General features: G+C 36.2%; 1 protein-coding gene across 1 annotated transcript in view; it reads left to right on the top strand.

Moving 5' to 3' along the window:
- LOC136038146 (nucleolar protein 6-like) overlaps positions 1-22817 on the top strand; it is a 246634-nt gene that overhangs the window by 151613 nt on the left and 72204 nt on the right. The window contains exon 12 of the mRNA XM_065721187.1: positions 6881-7201. Within this exon, the coding sequence (XP_065577259.1) occupies positions 6881-7201 (321 nt within the window). The remainder of the gene's footprint in view (positions 1-6880; positions 7202-22817) is intronic.

The following is a 22817-nucleotide window of genomic DNA, read 5'->3' as shown; positions in this document are numbered from 1 at the left end:
GGCAGGCGTATCAGGGACCGGACCGTATTAAATTAGAAACAGTCTTTTTATCGATTTGACCATCTGGGGGGGGGAGTGGGGGGTCGGTTAATTCGGAAAAAAATAAAAAAAATGAAGTATTTTTAACTTATGAACGGTTGATCAGATCTTAATGAAATCTGATTTTTGGAAGGATATCGTGTCTCAGAGCTCTTATTTTAAATCCCGACCGGATCTGGCGACATTAGGGGGGTCGGGGGGGGGGGGAACCAAAAATCTTGGAAAACACTTAGAGTGGAGGGATCGGAATGAAACTTGGTGGGAAAAATAAGCACAAATCCTAGATACATGATTGACGTAACCGGGATGGATCTGCTCTCTTTGGGGTAGTTGGGGGGGGGGGGGTAATTCTGAAAATTAGAAAAATGAGGTATTTTTAACTTACGAACGGGTGATCGGATCTCAATGAAATTTGATATTTAGAAGGATATCGTGTCTCATAGCCCTTATTTACATACCGACCGGATCTGGTGACATTGGGGGAAGTTTGGGGGGAGGGAAACCTAGAATCATGGAAAACGCTTAGAGTGGAGGGATCGGGATGAAACTTTGTGGGAAAAATAAGCAGAAGTCTTAGATACGTGATTGACATAATTGGAACGGATCCGCTCTATTTGGGGGGGGGGGAGTTAATTCTGAAAAATTAGGAAAAATGACGTATTTTTAACTTGCGAAGGAGTGATCGGATCTTCATGAAACTTCATATTTAGAAGGACCTCGTAACTCAGATCTCTTATCTCAACCTGATCCAGCGTCCTGGGGGGGCAGTTGGGTGGGTGGGGGAGATCTTAGAAAATACTTAAAGCGGAGAGATCAGGATGAAACTGGATGGGAAGAATAAAAACAAGTCTAAAATACATGACTGACATAACCGGCCCGGATCCGCTCTCTTTGGTGGATTTGGAGGGGGGGAGGGTAATTCGAAAAAATGAGGTATTTGCAACTTACGAACGGGTGACCAGATCTTAATGAAATATGATCCTTAGAAGGATTTTGTGCTTTAAAGCTCGTATTTTAAATTCTGACCAGATCTTGTGACATTGGGGGGAGTCGGAGGGGGAATCCAGAATTCTTGAAAAACGTGAAAATTGGGGTATTTTTATCTTACGAATAGGTGATCGGATCTTAATGAAACTTGATGTATAGAAGGACATTATGTCTCTGATGCTCCATTTTCGACTCGAATTGGATCCGGGGACATAGGGGGTTTGAGGAGGGAAACAGAAATCTTGGAATACGCTTAGAGTAGAGAGATCGGGATGAAACTTGATGGGAAGAATAAGCACAAGTTCTAGATACGAGATTGACATAATTGGAACGGATCCTTTCTCTCTGAAGGAGCGGGAAGGTGTTAATTTGGAAAATTTAGAAAAAATTAGGTATTTTTAACTTAAGAACGGGTGACCGGATCTTAATGAAATTTGATATTTAGAAGAAATTCATGTCTCAGAGCTCTTATTTCAAATCCCGACCAGATCTGTTGACATTGGGGGGAATCGGAAGGGGAAATCGGAAATCTTGGTAAACGCTTAGAGTGGAGGTATCGGGATGAAGCTTGGTGGATAGAATAAGCAAATGTCGTAGATACGTAACCGTAGATACATTAACGTAACCGCACTGGATTCGCTCTCTTTGGGGGAGTTGGGGGAGGGGCTCAGTGCTTTGGCGAGTTTGGTGCTTCTTGACGTGCAAGTACGATGAAAATCGGTAGGAGTGTCAGGGAGCTGCTAAAATTGACTTGATAAATTCGTTTTCCCAGATTCGACCATCTGGAGAGCTAAAGGGAGATGAAAATTAGAAAAAAATGAGGTATTTATAACTTACGAGTGGGTGATCGAATCTTAATGAATTTTGATATTTAGAAAGACATCGTGACTCAGAGCCCTTATTTTAAATCCCGACCGGCATTAAGCCTCTGATTTCCCTTTTAAATCAATCTATTGATTCTTAGAATTTTGTTAGAGCTCATACCATATGAGCTCTTGGCTGTTAGCTTTTCTTGCCTCGTCACAAGTGCCATATGAGCTCTTGGCTCTTGTTTTTAATGTTGATTTTAAATATATAGTCTTAAATATATAGTCACATATTTAGTCTTACCCATCAGAAGTTACGAGCGTGAGAAAATTTGCCTTATTTTCGAAAAAAAGAGGGAAACACCCTCTAAAATTCATAGAACCTTAATGAAAATCACACCATCAGATTCAGCCAATCAGAGAACCCTACTGTAGATGTTTCAAGCTCCTATATGCAAAAATGTGGAATTTTATATTTTTTGCCAGAAGAAACATCGCGGATGCGAGTTTATTTGTCTTTTTTTTCCCAGGGGTGATCGTATCGACCCAGTGGTCCTAGAATTTCGCAGGAGTTCTCATTCTAACGGGGAATAAAAGTTCTAGTGCCCTTTTTAAGTGACCAAAAAATTAGAGGGCAACTAGGCCCCCTCCCACGCTCATTTTCCCCAAAATCACCGATTTAAAATTTTGAGATAGCTATTTTCTTCAGCTTAGTCAGAAAAATCCAATAACTATGTCGTAGAGGATGACTTAATCCCCCACAGTTCCCGGGGGAAGGGCTGCAGGTTATGGAATTTGCCCATTGTTTACATATAGTGTTGGTTATTAGGAAGTATACAGACGTTTTCTTGGGGGGATTTTTCTGATAGGGGGTGGGTGGCTACGCGGGAGAATCTTTTCATCAAGGAATTTATCACGGGGGAAGAGAATTTCCATCAAAGGAGCGCTGGATTTTCCAGCATTATTTAAAAAACAATTAGAAATTAAATAAAAAAAAACAGTTTTTTTCAGCTGAAAGTAAGGAGCAACCATTACAACTTAAAACAAACAGAAATTATTACGTATATGAGAGGGTTTGTACACTCCTCAATACCTCGCTCTTTACGCTAAAGTATTTTTAGTTATTTCAAAAGAGCTATTTATTTTCATCTAATGGCCTTTGTGATTCAGGGGTCATTCTTATAGAATTGAAACAAAATTCAAACTTTAGTGGAAAGAGCGAGGTATTGACGAGGGGGTGAAACACCCCTCCCCCCATATACTTAATACAAATATACGAGAAGTTCGTTACGTAAGTTAATTCGTAACTTACTTAGATTTATTATTAATAACAACGTTTGTAAATAAAATTCAAAGTTCTTGTGACCTTTTCTCCAAAAATCGTCCGATCAAAACTTTGAGAAACCCATTTAGCCAAAAAAGGTAAAAAGAATGTGCAAATTTCGCTTTAATTATTCACGTACGATGGCCAAAATCAAAACCTCCATTAACTCAAAAACGTTTAGAAATTAAATATAAAAAACTAATTTTTTAACTGAAAGTAAGAAGCGACGATAAAACTCAAAACGAACGGAAATTATTCCGTGTGTGAATGGGGCTGTCCCTTCCTCAATGCCCCGCTATTTACGCTAAAGTTTGACTTTTTTTCACAGTTTTACTTTTTAAAACTATAAACAACTGTAGCATAAAGGGTGGGGTGTTGAGGAGGGGACAGCCCCTTTCATATACGGAATAATTTCTGTTCGTTTTGTTTTATTGTCGCTCCTTACTTTCATTTGAAAAAACTTGTTTTTTTTTATCTGAAAATATCAAAGATTTTTTTTATTGATACTACCGCAATAAACACGCACTGGGGGATGTGCCCTTACATGATTACCACATATCAGGAGAAAGATAAAACCCTAAAAACTGGCGTAACAATAATACAGAAGTATAGGGTAGATCAGTTTATGATTAATAAGGCAAGACATGACCAAAATTTCTCTGAATTTTAGCTGAATTGAAAATTTCCCTGAGCCCCAAAGGCCGTTTAATTAGAATAAATACTTGCTTTAAAATTACTAAAAATACTTTTGGGTAAAGAGTTAGATGTTGAAGAGGGGACAATACTGACAATACTGAAAACTCATCCCAGCAACGATGTGCCTGATTGCCCTATTCCTCAAATCTAATCTCTTAGGCCTCAACTGTTTATTTCCTTATATGAAAGTTCTATTTCTTTTAAAGCATTTAACCCTTCATCCTCAAACATCACAGTACAAAAGAATATTCAGTTAAAAAAAGTGAACTAGATAAAATAGTAACGAATCATAATTAGCAAATGACCTTATGTTATCAAATAGGGCTTATCAGAATACGTTGAGATGTATCCACCCGTGCATTGTACAAGTCGTCCACAAATGATTGCTCAAAAATATTGAACGTTATTAAATATTATATAATAAAAATATTATTTAATATTAAAATAAATATTAAAAATAAAAATATTAAGCCTCAGCATGCTTCAAATTACTGCACTTGATCAGGTAAGATGAGCAACTATCATTGAAACTACAGCCACGCCATTTTTGACCTTCAGTGGCCCCAGTAGCAATTTATTGAGGGGAGACCCGGACTTCAAAATAAGATGTCAAAGGCCGATTGGTAGCTTTGGAACGAAATTGCTACGGAAACTTGCTGTTGTCACTTACATTGCCTGAGTATTAAATAAGACTAAAGCTTAAGTTATGTTTTATTGAGATTCTGATCAATATCGAAAATATGTTGGAAGCTTCAGCGTAAAGATCGGATGCCTTAGGAGAAATGTAAGGTGGACGGCTGTTGGCAACATGTATGGCTTTTGCCTTAGATATATTTTGTCAAGACATACGTATTCAAACAGTATGCTCCGGTTACCTAGAGATGTTAACGCATGGGCTAGAGGGCTTGGTTTCGCACTAGATATCCACCTGAAACCGACCCATTCGGGTTTTACCATTAATTAGTAATCTGTTGGTTTTCTTCAAGAGATTATGCAACATGTCCATAAAACCCAGTGATTGAACTGGATGGAAGGCTCATCAGCAGCGTTCACGATGCTCCTTGGGCTTTGAGATATGTTGTAATAAATCAGCGATTGGTTTGAATTAACTTTTACTCCAAACAGAATAAAACTAAGTGCTTTTCTTTACTTGGTATATACAAGGTAAATAGCTTAGAATAAGATAACCTTTCCAAAGAGTAAAATAAATTGGTCTTCTCATCTTCCTTTATTCTGCTTTATGTTCTTTATTTTGGTTAGAGCAGGAATGTCGCAAGGAAGATTCTCAGTTTTTTGGAGCCCCTCTTTTCCCTTAAGTGAAGTTTTTTCTTAAGTCGTCATGGGACCCTTTCTTGTTCCTTCTCTAAGAAAACAGAGGTGCATGTCCCACTTTAACTCACTTTTATTTTGATTTTTCTGAGGTCAGCTGATAGAATTCACGGAAATGACTTTTTTTTTCTATTAAAGGTCAAGGCTTGTCTTAGCGGAAAAAGAACAGAAAAAAATTCTTAACAATAGTAGTTTGCTTATTGGAAAAAAGGACCTCCCATTTAAATGTAAGAACAAACAAAAAGTTTTGACGAAAAATGAAATGACTGCTATAGAAGTTCACTTAATTTTTTCAGCTTTCATTTCATTTACTTTTTTACGTGGACCTAGCCTTTCTTCCATCTAGTTAGATCTATGCAAGTACATTGTTTAGTTCCCTAAATTTCGGTCTAAAAAGGATAACCGTAAGGTATACCGTCTCAAAACAGAAATTTTTTGTTGTCCTTTGTCAGCTTTAACTTCCTTTAGATACTCTTTTGATATTGGGAATCAGGCCAATATTCGATGAAATGATCGTTTAGATGGTCTTTGGAGATTGAGAACCACCTCCTCACTTTGATTCGAATTCACCCTGAAAAACTTTTTATGAAAGTGTCAGTTCGATCCCGAGCTCTGTCTCTCAGTCGCGAGAACAAGTAACACATCTAAGCAACAATCTACGCATAAAATTTGTCACTTTACAGCGAAACCTATCGACTATATACAGTCTTTATAATGAGAAATATTCAATTGCCTCGAGGCTTCAGTATTGGACTTGACGCCTTAGGTCTTATTATTATTTCTTTTGAGGGACTTCAGGTACCTGTTTCATATAGCAACAGGTGGTTGTTACAAAATTATGTGTCTGGAAGTTTACTGACGCATAAGAATTATATATATTAAGATATTAAAAGAGAAATAAGACAAAATTGTGACTACTACTTATGCTAACAACCCATTGCAGTACCAAGCCGCCTGAGGTCAACGCAGCTACGCACACTCCTCCTCCATCCCAATCTATTCAAAGCCTCCCTCTTTACACCATCCCAAGAAGTTCCCATTTTCCTTGAATCTTTCCTTACGACATCCACCGACCCCATTCTTGGACGACCTGCTTTTCGTTTGGCCCTAGATGGTTTGCCAATAAGGACTATCTTTGGCAATATGTCATGCTTCGTCCGCAGAACCTGCCCATTCCATCTCAACCATTCTGTCATTATAGCCCTAGAAAGTGGGATTGAGCCACATTTTTGAACACCTTACTGTTAGAGATACGGTCAGTCAGACAGGTAGCCAAAACAATCCATTGGAAATTTCTTTGGAAAACATTAGTGAACCCTCTTCTGTCTTTCGGAGCTCCCATGCTTGGTCATTTCTGTAGTCATTTATGTTGTTGTCATTTATGTGACAACACATGAGTGTTGGTGTCATTTATGTTTTGTCATTTCTGTAGCTTCCAATATTTTGATGCTTGTTCGTAGACTTACCTTCCTAGCAATGTAAACTTTTTTCAGCTGACAAAAAAACAAAACAAACCTGGGCCTTGGCTATTTTACATTTGAGATCTTTACTGGATCCACCGCTTTTACTAATAATACGACCCAGGTAAGTGAAGCTCTTCACCTTCTTCCATTCCCTGTCTTAGTGACTTAGTCTTCTTAACATGATTTTCAAACCTATTCCTGCACCTTGATGGTAAACCTATATCAATCTATTCCAGGAAGCTAAGAAGTTTCGAAATTTTTGGGGTGAGAAAGCCCAATTGCGACGATTTCAAGACGGGACTATTTGTGAAGCTGTGGTATTTCCTGCTACAAATCTCTACGAAAGAAGACTGATTACAAAACAGATCGTGACGTATATTTTAGAGAGGCATTTGAATATTAAGAATCTTACATATGTAGCTGACCAGTTGGAAAATATCTTAAAGAAGCCGATGGTTGAGAATTATGGTAGTGGGGAAGAAGCCAATGCAGCCGTAATGAAAGCCATGGAATCACTTGGAAGGCAGCTTCGTGATCTCAGTGATGCCCCACTTACGGTGAGAAATTTAAGTGTTTCCTTTTTAATTAATAGGTTTTAAACTCAGTCTGGCTATGCATTATCCGCGAAAAAAAAAAACGAAAAGCGAAACAAAAATGAAGAAAACAAAAAGACACTCTTACCAGGTGTTCGCTTCTGTTAAGATTACTTCCAAAGTTTGTTCTTTTTAATCTGTGTAAATATCGAATGTATGTTTTTTTCAGCATTGAAGATGGCGGTTTAGCGGAAGTTTTTCTTGAAATCCTGCTTTTGTTTTTCAATTATTCACTGGCTGAGAATTATCATCGTTTGGTTTTGTGATTTCTTCGATTTTGTTCTTCATTTTTTGTGTTTTTCATTTTATTTGTGCTCACATGAAAATGTGCTTTTATATTAGTACCTGGATTAATCACTCATAATTTTTTTCACTTGTTTTTGATATGTTAGAAAGAAAAGTTAGGTGAAAGTGTACAATTGTGAGTTTTTATGTAATTTCTTATAGCTTTCGGTCTTTGTTTTCGCAGCCTTTCGAAAATAACTGTCAAAGTTGCCTTATCTGTTCCGAGTTCTAATATTTGGGTGCGGTAATTAAAAGGAAAGCTTCAATTCTTATATAAACAGCCTTTCATCGGGTCAATCAAACATATGATAAAATTGACCTATATCTTTTATTTACGGTATTAGGCTACTTTGTCTTCACCGTTTCATTTGGAACCAGTAATATACTATTTAAATGTTGCAATACTTTACCTTTTACTCGACCACGAGGAAGACCTCGCAAGAGGTGGATTGAAAACTTTGACCGAAAGCGCATCGTAGAGTTGACTCGAACTGCACACGATAGAACAACGTACCGAGCCCTAGTTCATGTCCTGTCAAAAGAAGTGGCCCCAAAACGTCCCGCGAGGATGGACGGGACTTAACAACACTTACCTTTTGACTGTCAAGTGACTTATCCCCATTATTTTTGAAAACAGTACAAAAAATAAGCGCTTCGTTAATCAAAGAAGGGAACGATTTAAAAAAAAATAACCCTTCTCCCCCTCCCAAAAAATAATGTTATGCTAAAGCTATTTCTGATAAAGCTATAAATGATAAAGCTATTACTGAGGTAATTTTTTTTTTCCAGTTGGATTTGAAAATGTGCAAATTCCAAGTTGAATGAAAGAAGAGAAATTTTAATTATAAAAAAAATTGCTTGGCACGAGTCTTCATAGGATGAGAACATGAAACAAACACTTATTACTGATTCCAAGGAATCGGAAAAAAAAGAAATGGTCCGTGATGGCAGCATTCTTGTTGAATCTTTCTATTTGATTTTGGTATAAAAAAGGTTATAGAAAATCTTTTTACAGTAGAAAAGCACCAAAGAATAGCAAGGGAACCTGACACTACTCAAAAAAAAAAAGAAAAAAAAGTCTAGCGTTTTGGCAACACTTGGCATTTTTTTTTAAAGTTTAATGATAAGAACCATTGTAAATTTAGACTATTAATTTACTGATATCAGTAAATTGATGATATCAGTAAAAATGATTTACTGATAATTTACCTGATATCAGTTCCTGACAGAAAAGGGATTACAGAGCCAAATGTCGCAAAACACTAGACGGCGTTGGTAGTTATTTTGTCGACATTGTCGCCAGTTTTCACTCTTATGTGCTGCCCATGCTCTTTGGCAAGGACATTTAAAATGGAATGTGATTGTTTGAATAGTATCAAATAAACACGACTATATTACTTACTTATTTAAGACGAGGCATTGGCTATTCAGCCTAATTCGACACCAGGATGGACCAGTTTCTGCCAAAGTGATCTGTCCTCTATCTGTGGACGAATTAGTTGAAGCCAAGACTTGTTCCAAATGTAGCCATATTTCCAGAACCCGACAAGTGGCTCGACGTCCCACTTCACGACGTTCTGTCATGACTTTACCTGGTTTTTTCTTCCAGGAGGAGGGGGTGCAGGTGTAAAGACCTGGCGTGTTAATGTCTCTTCTAGGCTTCACATTATATGTCCGAAGCCACCTTAGGCGTCCTATGCCCTTATTATAACTTGACATTGCAAGCCTTAGGCAGCACATCTTCATGAGCTCATGCTTCCTGATTCGTTGCAACTGTCTGATATTGCGAATAGCTCTTAGGTATTTATATGTCTTGAGGACTTAAGGAAAAATTGGGAATTCACATTTTAATCAATAAAGACTTACACAAGCAGTTATTCAGTTTTATTAATAGCGGATGCCCAATTAAAAAAAAAAAAAACTTAAGTAAGGCTTAAACGCAAAAATAAGGTAAAAAATGCATGGAACAGCTTAAGAAAGCGGAACTTTCCTTTGAAGGTAGGCTATAGATCAGTTCTTTCGATATGTAATAAGTGTTTTTTTTTTCTATGTTCATATGGGTCTTACTTGGCGTCATTTTTTTTGCTGATTGCAGAAAAACAGGGTATTGCTGTTTATTGTGGAAGTGAAAGTATCCATTTCCAAACAGTAATTAATACTAGTAATTATTAAAAAAAAAATTAGCAAGTTAAAAGATAAGGCATCACAAACAAGGGACATAACAGAATAAATCCCAAGAACCTCAAAGTAGAGACTATCCTAGAATATACTTTTGTCTCCTAGAAGCTCTCTCCGAATATCAACATTGATCCTGTGCCTTAGTTTCTGCCTTATGTATCTGTATGAAAAGATTATTCTTATAGACTTGAAAAGCATTTGATCTGTTCCGTCATGTAAACTCAGTTACTTGACAGTGTTTTACCTTAGAATCTTGATTAAGAACTGAATTAGCTGCTTTTTGTGAAGCTACGGGGAAATCATATATACTTTGGGGAGCAATCACAGTATTTTAATATTGTTATTCTGGGAGGTGGGGCAAAGCATTTGTTTATTAATTTATTTAATTATGAACTTTCAAAATTTCCACTACGTACAGTTATCCCCCCCCAGAATAGAAAAGGACATTGAGTGGGTAATAGGGTTTTTCTGCATCCCAATGGGTCGCTTTTGATTGTTCCAAATTTATAGATGTTTTGCACATTAAAAAAAAAGAAAAAAAAAGCCGAATTTCTGTCAACAATATAATGGCAACCATTTATTAACTCAGAAATTTTTTTTGTAGACTTTTTAGAAGGTTGAAAAACTATCGTACAGGGCTATTATGACTGAGCTTTGATTAAGTTGAGAGTAGGATTAGCTAAAAAGAGTTCAGGAAAGCTCCGTCGTGGAAACCTCTTCCGTCATGATAACGCCTCAACACAATTTTACAAAAGAAGTTTTGAAATAATATCTGGTGATAATGCTACCACATTCTTCTTATAGCCCGTATCTTTACGGGCTATAAGTTTCCCGTGAGAGGAGGGAATTTTTCATGGAGGGGAGCCATATTTGCTGGCATTATTTGAAAAGCGATCAGAAATTAAATATTTTTGTCAACTGAAAGTAAGGAGCAACATCAAAACTCAAAACGAACAGAAATTATTTTATATATGAAGGGGTTGCCCCTCTCCTTAATACCTTTGTCTTTGCGCTAAAATGTGACTGTTTATACCAATTTTCAAACAGTTCGTGGTAACGAACTGTAGTAAGGAGCGACCCGGCTCAATAGTAACCAAAACTCTAAAAAATGGAATTTGATACCAATACCTACATCAAAAGAATTGCATTTTAATGCTGATTTTAAATATATAAGTTTCATCAAGTTTAGTCTTACCCATCAAAAGTTACGAGCCTGAGAAAATTTGCCTTATTTTAGAAAATAGGGGGAAACGTCCCCTAGAAGTCATAGAATCTTAACGAATTCACACCATCAGATTCAGCGTATCAGAGAACCCTACTGTAGAAGTTTCAAGCTCCTATCTACAAAAATGCGGAATTTTGTATTTTTTGCCTGAAGGCAGATCACGGATGCGTGTTTATTTGTTTTTTTGTTGTTTTTTTTTTTTCAGGGGAGATCGTATCGACCCAGTTGTCCTAGAATATTGCAAGAGGGCTCATTCTAAAGGAAATGAAAATTTCTAGTGCCCTTTTTAAGTGATCAAAAAAATTGGAGGGCACCTAGGCCCCCTCCCACGCTAATTATTTTACCAAAGTCAACGGATCAAAATTCTGAGATAGCCATTTTATTCAGCGTAGTCGAAAAACCTTATAACTATGTCTTTGGGGACGAATTACTCCCCCACAGTCCCCATGGGAGGAGCAACAAGTTACAAACTTTGACCAATGCTTACATATAGTAATGGTTATTGGGAAGTGTACAGGCGTTTTCAGGAGGATTTTTTTTTGGTTGGGGGAGGGTTGAGAAGAGAGGGATATGCTGGGGGAACTTTCCATCGATAATTTGTCATGGGGGAAGAAAATCTCCATGAAGGGAGCGCAGGATTTACTAGCATTATTTAAAAACACAATGAAAAAATAAATATGAAAAAGTTCTTTCAGCTGGAAGTAAGGAACAGCATTAAAACTTAAAACAAACAGAAATTATTACCCATTTGAGGGGCTCACCTCTTCCTAATACCTCGCTCTTTACGTTAAAATATTTTTAGTAATTACATCTATTTATTCTACGGCTTTTGTGATTCTGGGGTCATTCTTAATGAATTGGGACAAAATTTAAGCTTTAGTGTAAAGAGCGAGGATCTGACAAGGGGGCGAGCCCCCTCATATATGTAGTAAAAATATGAGAATACAAAAGTTCTTTACGTAAGCTAATTTATAAGTTACGTAAATCTTTTACTAATAAAAATATTCGTAAAAAATTAAAAGTTAGTTGCCTTTTTAATTGACCAAAAAATCGGAGGGCAACTAGGCTTCCTCCCCCGCTCTTTTTTTCTTAAAATCATTCGATCAAAATTATGAGAAAGCCATTTAGCCAAAAAAAAAAAAAAAAATGCAAATTTCGTTTTAATTATTCCTCTGCGGAGAGCCAAAATCAAAACATGCATTGATTCAAAAACGTTCAGAAATTAAATAAAAAAAAACAAGTTTTTTTTAACTGAAAGTAAGGAGCGACATTAAAACTGAAAACGAACAGAAATTACTTCGTATATGAAAGAAGCTGCTTCCTCATCAACGCCCCGCTCTTTACGCTAAAGTTTTTTACCATTTTAAAAAGAAGAATTTAGAGACAGAGTCAAACTTTAGCGTAAAGAGCGGGGCGTTGATGAGGAAGCAGCCTCTTTCATATACGAAGTAATTTCTGTTCGTTTTCAGTTTTAATGTCGCTCCTTACTTTCAGTTAAAAAAACTTGTTTTTTTTTTATTTAATCTTTTTAAAGAACGACTCCTGCAACACAAGGGCTTTTCATTGGAATAGGAAGCTTTTGTTAAATGCTAAAAACTTTTTTTAAACGCTAAAAAGATAAAGAGCAAGGTATCGAAATTTTCAAAAATGTAACAATAATTGTATAATAATAAAAATAATGTATAATAATAAAATTAAATAGCAAATTAATGAATCATTAAACAGTAAACAACTAATGAATTATTAATTGACAAATTGCGCAAGGGTGGCTAAAACCTCCACTGGTTTTGTCGTAGTATCTTGATTAAGAGCTGAAATATCTGCCCTTTGTGAAGCTACATGGAAATCTACTGTTTTTTTTTTTCATTTTCTTATTTTTGTCCATATATATATATATATATATATATATATATATATATATATATATATATATATATATATATATATATATATATATATATATATATATATATATATATATATATATATATATATATATATATATATATATATATATATATATATATATATATATATATACTAGCTGTTGGGGTGGCGCGGATAAAAACAAAAAGGGAGTGAAGCCTGTAATGGATTGAAAATTATGCTATTCTGCTGTCCTGTGATTCTGTTTCTGACACGGATTTTGCACACATCATATATTACGTACATTTAGACACGTAAATTGCACCACATGTGTGTCACACGTTTTTACCTTGCATTTTGTACGATAGATTTATCAAATATCAAAATTATATTTCTGTATTTCCAGGATGAATGTTTTTTATTCATTTCTGCTATAACATAAAGGATGATGACTTTCGAGAGAACATATCGGAGTCATCATTAGCGTCCTTAATTACTGAAGGTCGTCTCATAATTACTTTTTTGGTGGATATTAGCCTTGTTAGGACAAATTAGTGTCAAAGAATGATTTGTATGTTTTTTCCCAATCTTACCCCTTGCTGCGTAGATATGGTCATTATCTATGGTCATTTTCTATTGAGTAGGGTGGGATGGGGGCCTATGCTCCCAAGGACCGCTCAAAATAAAGTGCTCTTAATCAGGTAAATTAAGAAACTCATCAATTTTTATGGATAGCATTGTTAATATGGTTAAATTATAAATAAAGATAAATCTATATCAATGAATAACTGAAACTCAAAACGAATAGACATTAAAATGAATAACAAAGTCAAACTTGAAATGGCCAAAAATCGTCACAAATAGAAGTGGGGATTCTGCTCCCTAACCCGTCTGAAAGCCAGAGCGTCATTTCTGTTATTTTGTTCAATTTACCTCCACCTCCTTTCTAAAGTCAAAGTTCGAGGTCTACTTTAACCCCTCCCCCTAAAATTTTCAACTTAGTTCCCCAAGGTACTCTTGTGATCTATCATCTGTTACACAACATGTGTTGATTTATGCTAGTACGCATGTCGTTTCAAGAGTTTACCCTTAGAAAATTCTGCGAATATTGTCATAGCAAACGATCCCTAAGAACCCCAATCTGATAAAAAGGCAAAAATTGGCAGCCTTTTCTATTAAAATATTATAAAACCCATATGCGAACAATAAATAATTTACAAATAATTTACGATCGCCCCTACCACACGACGTGGCTAGAAGAAACAAAAATATTTATTGGGCATTGACGAAATCGAAGCAATGACGAACACTTCAGTGATTTTATAACTTGCTTATAACTGTAGTTTGTCCCACTTCCAATTAAAACTAAAAGAAATATTAACCTGAATCAAACAGTTCGTGGTAACGAACTGTAGTAAGGAGCGATCCGGCTCAATAGTAACCAAAACTCTAAAAAATTGAATTTTGATATAAATAGCTACATCAAAAGAATCGCATTTTAATGCTGATTTTAAATATATAAGTTTCATCAAGTTTAGTCTTAGCCATCAAAAGTTACGAGCCTGAGAAAATGTGCCTTATTTAGGAAAATAGGGGGAAACACCCCCTAAAAGTCGTAGGACAAATCACGGGTGCGTGTTTATTTGTTTGTTTTTTTGTTTGTTTTTTTTTTCCCAGGGGTCATCGTATCGACCAAGTGGTCCTAGAATGTCGCAAGAGGGCTCATTCTAACGGAAATGAAAAGTTCTAGTGCCCTTTTTAAGTGACCAAAAAAATTGGAGGGCATCTAGGCCCCCTCCCACGCTCATTTTTTTCCCAAAGTCAACGGATCAAAATTTTGAGATAGCCATTTTGTTTGGCATAGTCGAAAATCTTAATAACTATGTTTTTGGGGATGACTTACTCCCCCACAGTCCCTGGGGGAGGAGTTGCAAGTTACAAACTTCAACCAGTGTTTACATATAATAATGGTTATTGGGAAGTGTACAGACGTTTTTAGGGGGATTTTTTTGGTTTTGGGGGTAGGGTTGAGGGAGGGGGCTATGTGGGAGGATCTTTCCTTGGAGAAATATTCCATGGGGGAAAAAAATTCAATGAAAAGGGCGCATGATTTTCTAGCATTACTATAAAAAAAAACAATGAAAAAATAAACATGAAAACGTTTTTTCAAATGAAAGTAAGAAATAGCATTGAAATTTAAAACAAACAGAGATTATTACGCATATGAAGGGTTCTAAAAATACTTTAGCATAAAGAGCGAAATATTTAGGAGGAGATAAATACCCCGCTCTTTATGCTAAAATATTTTTAGTGATTTCAACTATTTATTCTACGGCCTATTTGATTCAGGGGTCATTCTTAAAGAATTGGAACAAAACTTACGATTTAGTGTAAAGAGCGAGGTATTAACGAGTGTACAAACCCCCTCGTATACATAATAAAAATATAAGAATATAAAAAGTTTGTTACGTAAGTTAATTCTTAAGTTACGTATATTTTTTACTAATAAAAACGTTCGTTGAATATTAAAAGTTCTAGTAGCCTTTTTAAGTAACCGAAAAATAGGAGGGCAGCTAGGCCTCCTTCCCCACCCCTTATTTCTCAAAATCGTCTGATCAAAACTAAGAGAAAGCCATTTAGCCAAAAAAAAATTAATATACTAATTTCATTTCAATAATTTATGTGCGGAGAGCCAAAATCAAACATGCATTAATTCAAAAACGTTCAGAAATTAAATAAAAAAAACTAGTTTTTTTAACTGAAAGTAAGGAGCGACATTAAAACTTAAAACGAACAGAAATTACTCCGTATATGAAATGGGTTGTCCCCTCCGCAGTCCCACGCTCTTTACGCTAAAGTTTTTAGTTGTTTTAAAAAGTAGAATTGTGGCAAAGTCAAACTTTAGCGTAAAGAGCGTGGGACTGCGGAGGGGACAACCCATTTCATATACGGAGTAATTTCTGTTCGTTTTAAGTTTTAATGTCGCTCCTTACTTTCAGTTAAAAAAACTAGTTTTTTTTTTATTTAATTGGGACAAGAACTGGAAGTTCACCTGTAGGTCACTTTACTTGCCTCTCTTTGAGTCGGATGAAAAAAAAAATCAAAATCAAAATTGTGTTTTGTGCTTCATTGCAGGATTCCAATTGGCGAATGGTTTGAATTCTTAACATAGATCTGTGGCGACTTCAGAAATTAATTTTTAGTTCTTAAAATTCTTGATAAATCAGCTATACGTTTGCCGCAAATTAGCTCTGCAAATGAGAAAATACTATGAAGAAATAGAAGGCGGTTATCCCTTGGCGAATACACAAACAGATTTAGAAGGCGGTCCTTTACTTGACTGTGCGAAATTTTGAATAGCAGGTTTTCCAGGAAGAGAAACAAAACAATGATAATAAGAAAATAAAATTTGAGAAAAACAAAATAAAAAGAAAAACTAAACAATGATAAGTTTCTGTCAGTGAATAACACATTCTTGATAAAAAATTCTAGCCGAGAATGCTAGCCAGTGAAAAAATTCTTGATAAATCGAGTATCTAACCAATACACTGTAAAGGGCTTAGTAAGAGTGAAATAGTTATGGAGGATAGTTATTTCTCTCACATTTTTGTATTTCAGTTTAATCTGTTTCAAAGTTGCTCTGGATACTTTCTTGATATTTTGTTATTCCAAAGCCGTTTTTCTTAGGTCTTGTCTCTTGGGGGAAATTGTTTGACATAGTAACTCTTCTCCAGATTCCTGAAGTACACAATATAAGAACTTCTTTAAAATTTATTGGAACCATCTGGAAGATGGAAATCTCTTTGGCTGGTAGTAGTTTGTATAACAGAGCGATACTAACTTTTTTCCTGAAAAATAAATAGAGCCGTATACTACGAGAGGAAAATTCTATGAGATGAAAATATGAAATATACTATGAGATGAAAATTCGAAGATTTTATTTAGTGGAAAATCAGTGAACTTGTGTACAAATATAAAATGAAAACATCAGCGAATAATTGTATATTTGCTCGCCTTCATTCCATTTTGAATCAAAATAAACCTTCCCATTTGTTTCTCCTTAAGTTTTCTAATCTCGATGTGTGCCTAATGCCACATTTACCAGATACTAGCTCCAAAGCGTGGCTTGCTCAAATACTAATCAAGAAAAAAATCTCATGAATAAACAGGATGAAGTGGAAACGAAAAACCCTTTGGTATAGTAAGCCGAGTTTCTATTTTGCTCAACGTTATGTCCCAGTCGGGGCTAGGTGTTTATTCCCTCCCCCCGAAAGTACCCCCTGGAAAATAAACCCGCGGAAATACCCCATCCCCCCCTGGTCGTATCCAATCACTTTCGATTTATAAAAAGATGAACAGAACTCTTAATTTCTGATTGAATGAACCTCCTCCGAAGTTTTTATGACCACTAGGTGGAGGTGGGATAATGAATATTTGTAAGGTGTAAAAGTTTTTCTGTTCAAACACTCAAAAATTTCAAACACTTGCATATAAATGCTTTAAGTCTCTACAAAGGGGCTCTCTGATTGTTTTGTAGTAAGGACAAAGGGAGGTGCCTCGAATTTAATGCAAAAACATTTCTACTCTCATTGAGCCTTCAGGTAAATACAGAATTAGTTCTAAGAAAGAAACGAGGGGATATCCAGGGCCGTATCCAGGACTTTTTCTAGGGGGATGTTTTTCGGACAGGGGAGGGGGGAAAAAACTTTAAAAATTCATCAAAAATCTGAAATTGATATTTAATCCCTCTTGATTCCTGAGAATATTTCTGGTATACGCTGTTATTATGAAAGCAAAAAGTAGCATGAAACCCCAAATTGAGCAGGATTTCTTGAGTTTAGGAGGGGGGCTGCTCTTCCTCATTCTCACCTCCACCTCATGGTCGCAGAAACTTTGGAGGGTGCTCATTACATTAGAAATTGAGAAATAGCCCTTTTTTTATAAGTAAAAATTGATTGGAGACCAACATGCCGCGGGGGGGGATTTTCCGGATAGGTAAGCCCCGGTCCCCGTCCCAGTCATGGTCGGGTTCACTCACAGAAGTAGATACACTTTACACATACGGAGTCTAGAAAATGATCCGCTAGGGTAATCTTTCTCGCTTTCTAACGCGTTTTGCGAAGAGTGTAAGGTATACCTTCTCATTTTACTTAAAAGGCCTCACAAAAAAAAGTTAATTTTAAGTCTCAGTTACGTTTTATCCAACTTACATAATTAGATATACCTCTACAAAAAGGTGCAGTAGGTAAAGGCTCACTAGGGAAATCTTTTTCACTTTCATACTCCTTTTGCTAGAAGTGGACGGTGCCCTTGTCCCTTTTACGTGTGTTGTAGCCAACTAAAAACTGTGAACACAACTTCTCTTTTTTGATTTTGGATATCAAAGTTAGTAGCTTAAAAGCTACTGCTGGTTTTGGAACTATTGCCTTTTAAATATCCACAAAGCGTATTTGTATTTATTGGATACGCGAAAAAAGAATTCCGGGGATATATTAATACATTTCTGTAGTCTAAGAAAAATTCCTCAAGGATTTACTTAACTTTATTAGTTAACTTCTCCTGATGTTTCATTCTTAATTACCGTTGAAATAAGACTCTTACAACAATATTGGCGTCTTTCACAGTCCGATGTCAAAAGAGTTGGAAATTGTACTTCACATTGTAATTAGTTCCTTACGCTGGCTTAACTAACTTTGCTATTCCCAGAAGTAATTCTTTGGTGTCACCATTATTCCCCATAATTCCTATACAGTCGACTTTTGGAATCTTCCTCTCTCTAAAAAACATGTTATAATGCTTTCCAAAATGGGAAATTATCCAATTAATTTACTTTTTCTCCACTAAGTTTCAAATGGAAAAGGATCAGTTTGGCTAGAGCCTATTTTCATATGTCAATTTTGAGTAAACTTAGGAGAAATGTAAATGTGGAAGGTTGCAGTGACAAAGGATGTGGCGTGGCACGTTGTGACGAATTATTATTGGTTTGTAGCTATAGTCCTTGCTTCATACCAGCAGTTCCCAGCCCCTTTCTTAACTGAACCCCTTTTGAGTCTTATAAAACTCTCTTGTAACCTCTTTTGAATTGGCTTGGCGATTCTTCTAAAGTACTGCTACCCAGGCAAATTATTGACGGCCGTTTTATAGAGAGTACACGATATTCGTCCAATAAGGTTCCATGTCATTGCGATATATAGAAGGAACAATTTTTCTAATTTTTTTCTGAACAAAAGATTAGAAATACCTTATTCACCAAATTAAAAAGTTTTTCTTGTTGTTGTTGTTCGTTTATTAATGATTGTTGCTTGTTTAATTTTTCTGCTTAATGCTCTCTGAATAAGGTATGCATCCTGGTCAACGGAATCATTTTGTTAATGGATTTATTTCTTTTCTTAAATACCCGTATTGGCCGTTTATAGCCTCTGGCATGTTGTCAGTTCTTCACATGTGTATATATTGTTTTATTTTTTTAATAAGTCAAGTCAAGTATACCAAAATAAAAGTTGAGTTTATATTCTTTATCAGCAAAAAAAAGAGCAAAATGAAAAAATCTTTGGATGTTGTAGAAAAACTCAATTGCCTAAATAAACGCGTAACTGTATAAGTTTTGGTAACTGTATAAGAATACTTCCTAGGATCCATCCCTGGGATCTTTACTTATACCACCGAGTTCCCTTCCCGGCTTCCGGGATATGAGCACCATCGGTATAAAGACTGATATATGAACCCAAAGCATAATACATTTGCCGAAGAAGGGAATGTGTAAGAATTTTAGTTGGGCAATCTATGTGATATCTGAAATAATTAATACCAACTTTTGGCAATCAAAATAAATGGATGCCCCTTTGCACACCATCTGCGATGTTCAAATCCAGTGAGAATGACCCTTAATGCTTACCCAAAAATGAATGCTATAATGTGTTCTATATGCCGTATAGAAACCCAATCTTTAATTCCCTATATGGCTTAAAATTTTATGTTACTCGAAGTTTTGGAATCACGAAGCCGCTCCATCCCAGGGGTTCGTAGTTTTGCAGTTTAATAAACCGAATAGCCTACCTATTTGTTTGTTGTATGTGTACCAGTGTTTTGCAGTTGATTTAGTTCTACTGTTATTTCTTTTTTTGTATATCCCCTCGTTTTCTTGTATGAATAATGAGGAATAAGAGTTCATTCATTCATTCAAAACTGTATTTTAAAGTCATAAACCACGGGATTTTATACTTTGCCATTCATGAACTCCTACTCTGCCCCACTCTACTTAAAGCCATTTCTCAACATTTTCAGAATTTAGTATAGCTTTTCTTCTGCATTTTCTCCTACATTTAATGTAGTTTTCAGTAGTGTCAAGGTTAGGACAGCTAATATCGGATACTTTATGAACATTATTAAATCAGTGATTTTTTTTTAAAGTGAATTAATTTGATATTTTACAATAATTGGCTCAGGATTATTGTGACTTGGGATTAACTCAGTGACTTATTAATATTTAGCCACAATTTGCCTGTGATTGTAGTGACATATATGATATAGGTCAGGATCAAGCAGTTCGAATATAATGATGACTATCCGATATCCGATATTTATAGGTAATTACCCTTTGATAAAGGTTGCCGGAGAAAAGTAAGCAGAAGAGGGGTGAGAGAGTTGTTTGCAAGAGTCATGATACCCTCCGGGCTTGCCCCTTAAATTGCGGGGGCAAGATAGACAGCCTTCAACACTTCCCTTAATTCTCTCACAAGTGAACTTACTTCTATCAATCAGAATAGAGGATGGAAACAACCCAGAGAAAAAACAACACTATCAGCTATAACAGTATTATATATATGTTTATATATATACCCTTCCAGTGATTTTAATAACTGCTGTTACCTGTCACCGGACTGGACCTCTTTTGGATAAAGTTTTTGATTATTGTTCGACTTTTTAAATGGGAAATGGTAATTGGTGCGAGAATGAACTGTTCTACAATCCTACCTTGTGCTTTGTGCAGAAAAATCTTATTAAAGGAGTTTTGCCTGATATGATAATAGAGTACATGGCCGATTTCTTCGAGTCTTTTTCTCTTTCTGAGACCCATAAATCGCTTTTTTTTATAGCTCTTTCCTAATGAAATCCCTTCAAAGCGCGTAGGTACCCTCAGTGCCAAGGCGAACTCTTGTCTTGAACAACTGCGTGACATTGCATCTAAGGTTACTGCGGACAGTCTTAAGCTTGGATCCCCTACTCCAAATACGGAAAACCGTCATACGATGTCATTTTAAGGAACCCACCCCCCGAGCTCATTGACCCTATCCTATGCATTCAGAAGCTCGAAACGCTGGATGGTCGCGACTGGATCGTGTCTCCGAAATCCAAGCCACAAAGCAAAAGCGGGGCGTAATGACATGTGATAAGTGCTCGGCCGGACACCCTGGCCATAGCTTTTACTAGCTCCATTACAAACGCTGAAACCAAAGTGATATATAAAAAGCCTTTAGCAGTTGTCCGTGAAATACCCGATAACTATTCAAGAGCTGATTTAGAGGCCTCAGTACACGAACTTGTCAGTGCTAATGAAATCGGTCGTTCACGCACTTTTTGCCGCGAGTTTATTGACAAAGCCGCTCTTAAAGCAGTCCTGTAGTCAGGAATCTGCATTGGATACGAAATTTTCCGCACTAAGCCCTTTCAATCGATTCCGCGTCAATGCTTTCGCTTTCAAAGTACTGACCACGTAATTGGAGTTTGTTCCTGCTTACCAGCACATCCCAAGTGTTTCAAGTGTGCCGCGAATTTATTGACAAATCTGCTCTGAACGCGGTCCTGGAGTCAGGAATCCACATTGGATACGAAATTTTCCGCACTAAGCCCTTTTAGTCGATTCCGCGTCGATGCTTTCGCTGTCAAAGTACTGATCACGTGACTGGAGCTTGTCCCTGCTTACCAGCACATCCCAAGTGTTTCAGATGCTCTGGCCCTCTTGTGACTTCCAAGGAACACCCTTGCCAAACCTCGCCAAAATGCGCAAATTGTACCATGCAGCGCATAATTTTTAGTCTGAAATGCAAAATTCTCTAATCGGCTCTCTATAACGCTAATAAATGAATGCTCAAACTCAGTTTAACTTTGTGTCTCTTAATATTAATGGTACAAAAGACAAGAATCTGCTAATTAATGAGCTGCTTGACAATGATATTGTGTGTTTACAGGATGCCTTTTCTCTAAAGTAAATGTTGACAGCCTAAAGCGTTTTCAGACTCATTTTACCTTCTTAAGAGCTGCCCAGAAAACCCGTGGTAGACTGTCAGGTGGTCTGGCCATCTATTTCAGACATAACACTCAGCCGATATTATTGTAAAGTGATGCTAATATCTTAGCGATAAAATGTGGTGATACTGTATTTATAAACCTTTATTTCCCCTGTAGTAGAAAAATTGTGCAGTCACTGCCTCGTTTTTCACTAGCCTACGAACACTACCTAGCGACCTTGCAAAACAAAATACCAAATGTGTTCTCTTTTTCATCTTTTTGGTTTTGCTTTCCTCCTTCGCAAGAAAGGATACGAAGAAAAGACGCTCAGGCAATTTTAAGTATTATAAATATCTGCTGCGTCTGCCTCGGTGGTACCAGAACCATAGAATTGTTTCTAAATTTGACTTGCGCCCTCGTGACTGAAACAAATATCTACAGACCTATGTTTTAAAACTCAGCAAATGATAGGTGTTTTTGACCCTCTTTGGCCATTTTTTGAATTGAGTTATTTATTTATGTTGAATTAGAATCGTATGTTTATGGTAGTTTTTTTTTTGTTTACTCCACAGTTTTTTTTTTCATTGTATTTTGTGGGTTATAAATATTATATTATTTTAGTCTTGTTGGCTTTAGTCTGATGTAGGGTAACACTCTAATAGTCAGACGGTTTGATGGCTCTCTCCTTGCTTAGAACATTATACAATAATGGAATTAAAATGTTTTATTTATTGATTGGAGTACAAGAAATAATTCTATTTTAACTGTGTCAACCCTCTACTCCCTAATGTCTATATA

The sequence above is a fragment of the Artemia franciscana genome, chromosome 17 (genome assembly GCF_032884065.1).
Source record: "Artemia franciscana chromosome 17, ASM3288406v1, whole genome shotgun sequence".
Classification (NCBI taxonomy): Eukaryota; Metazoa; Arthropoda; class Branchiopoda; order Anostraca; family Artemiidae; genus Artemia; species Artemia franciscana.
This window is presented reverse-complemented; position numbering and strand designations above follow the sequence as displayed.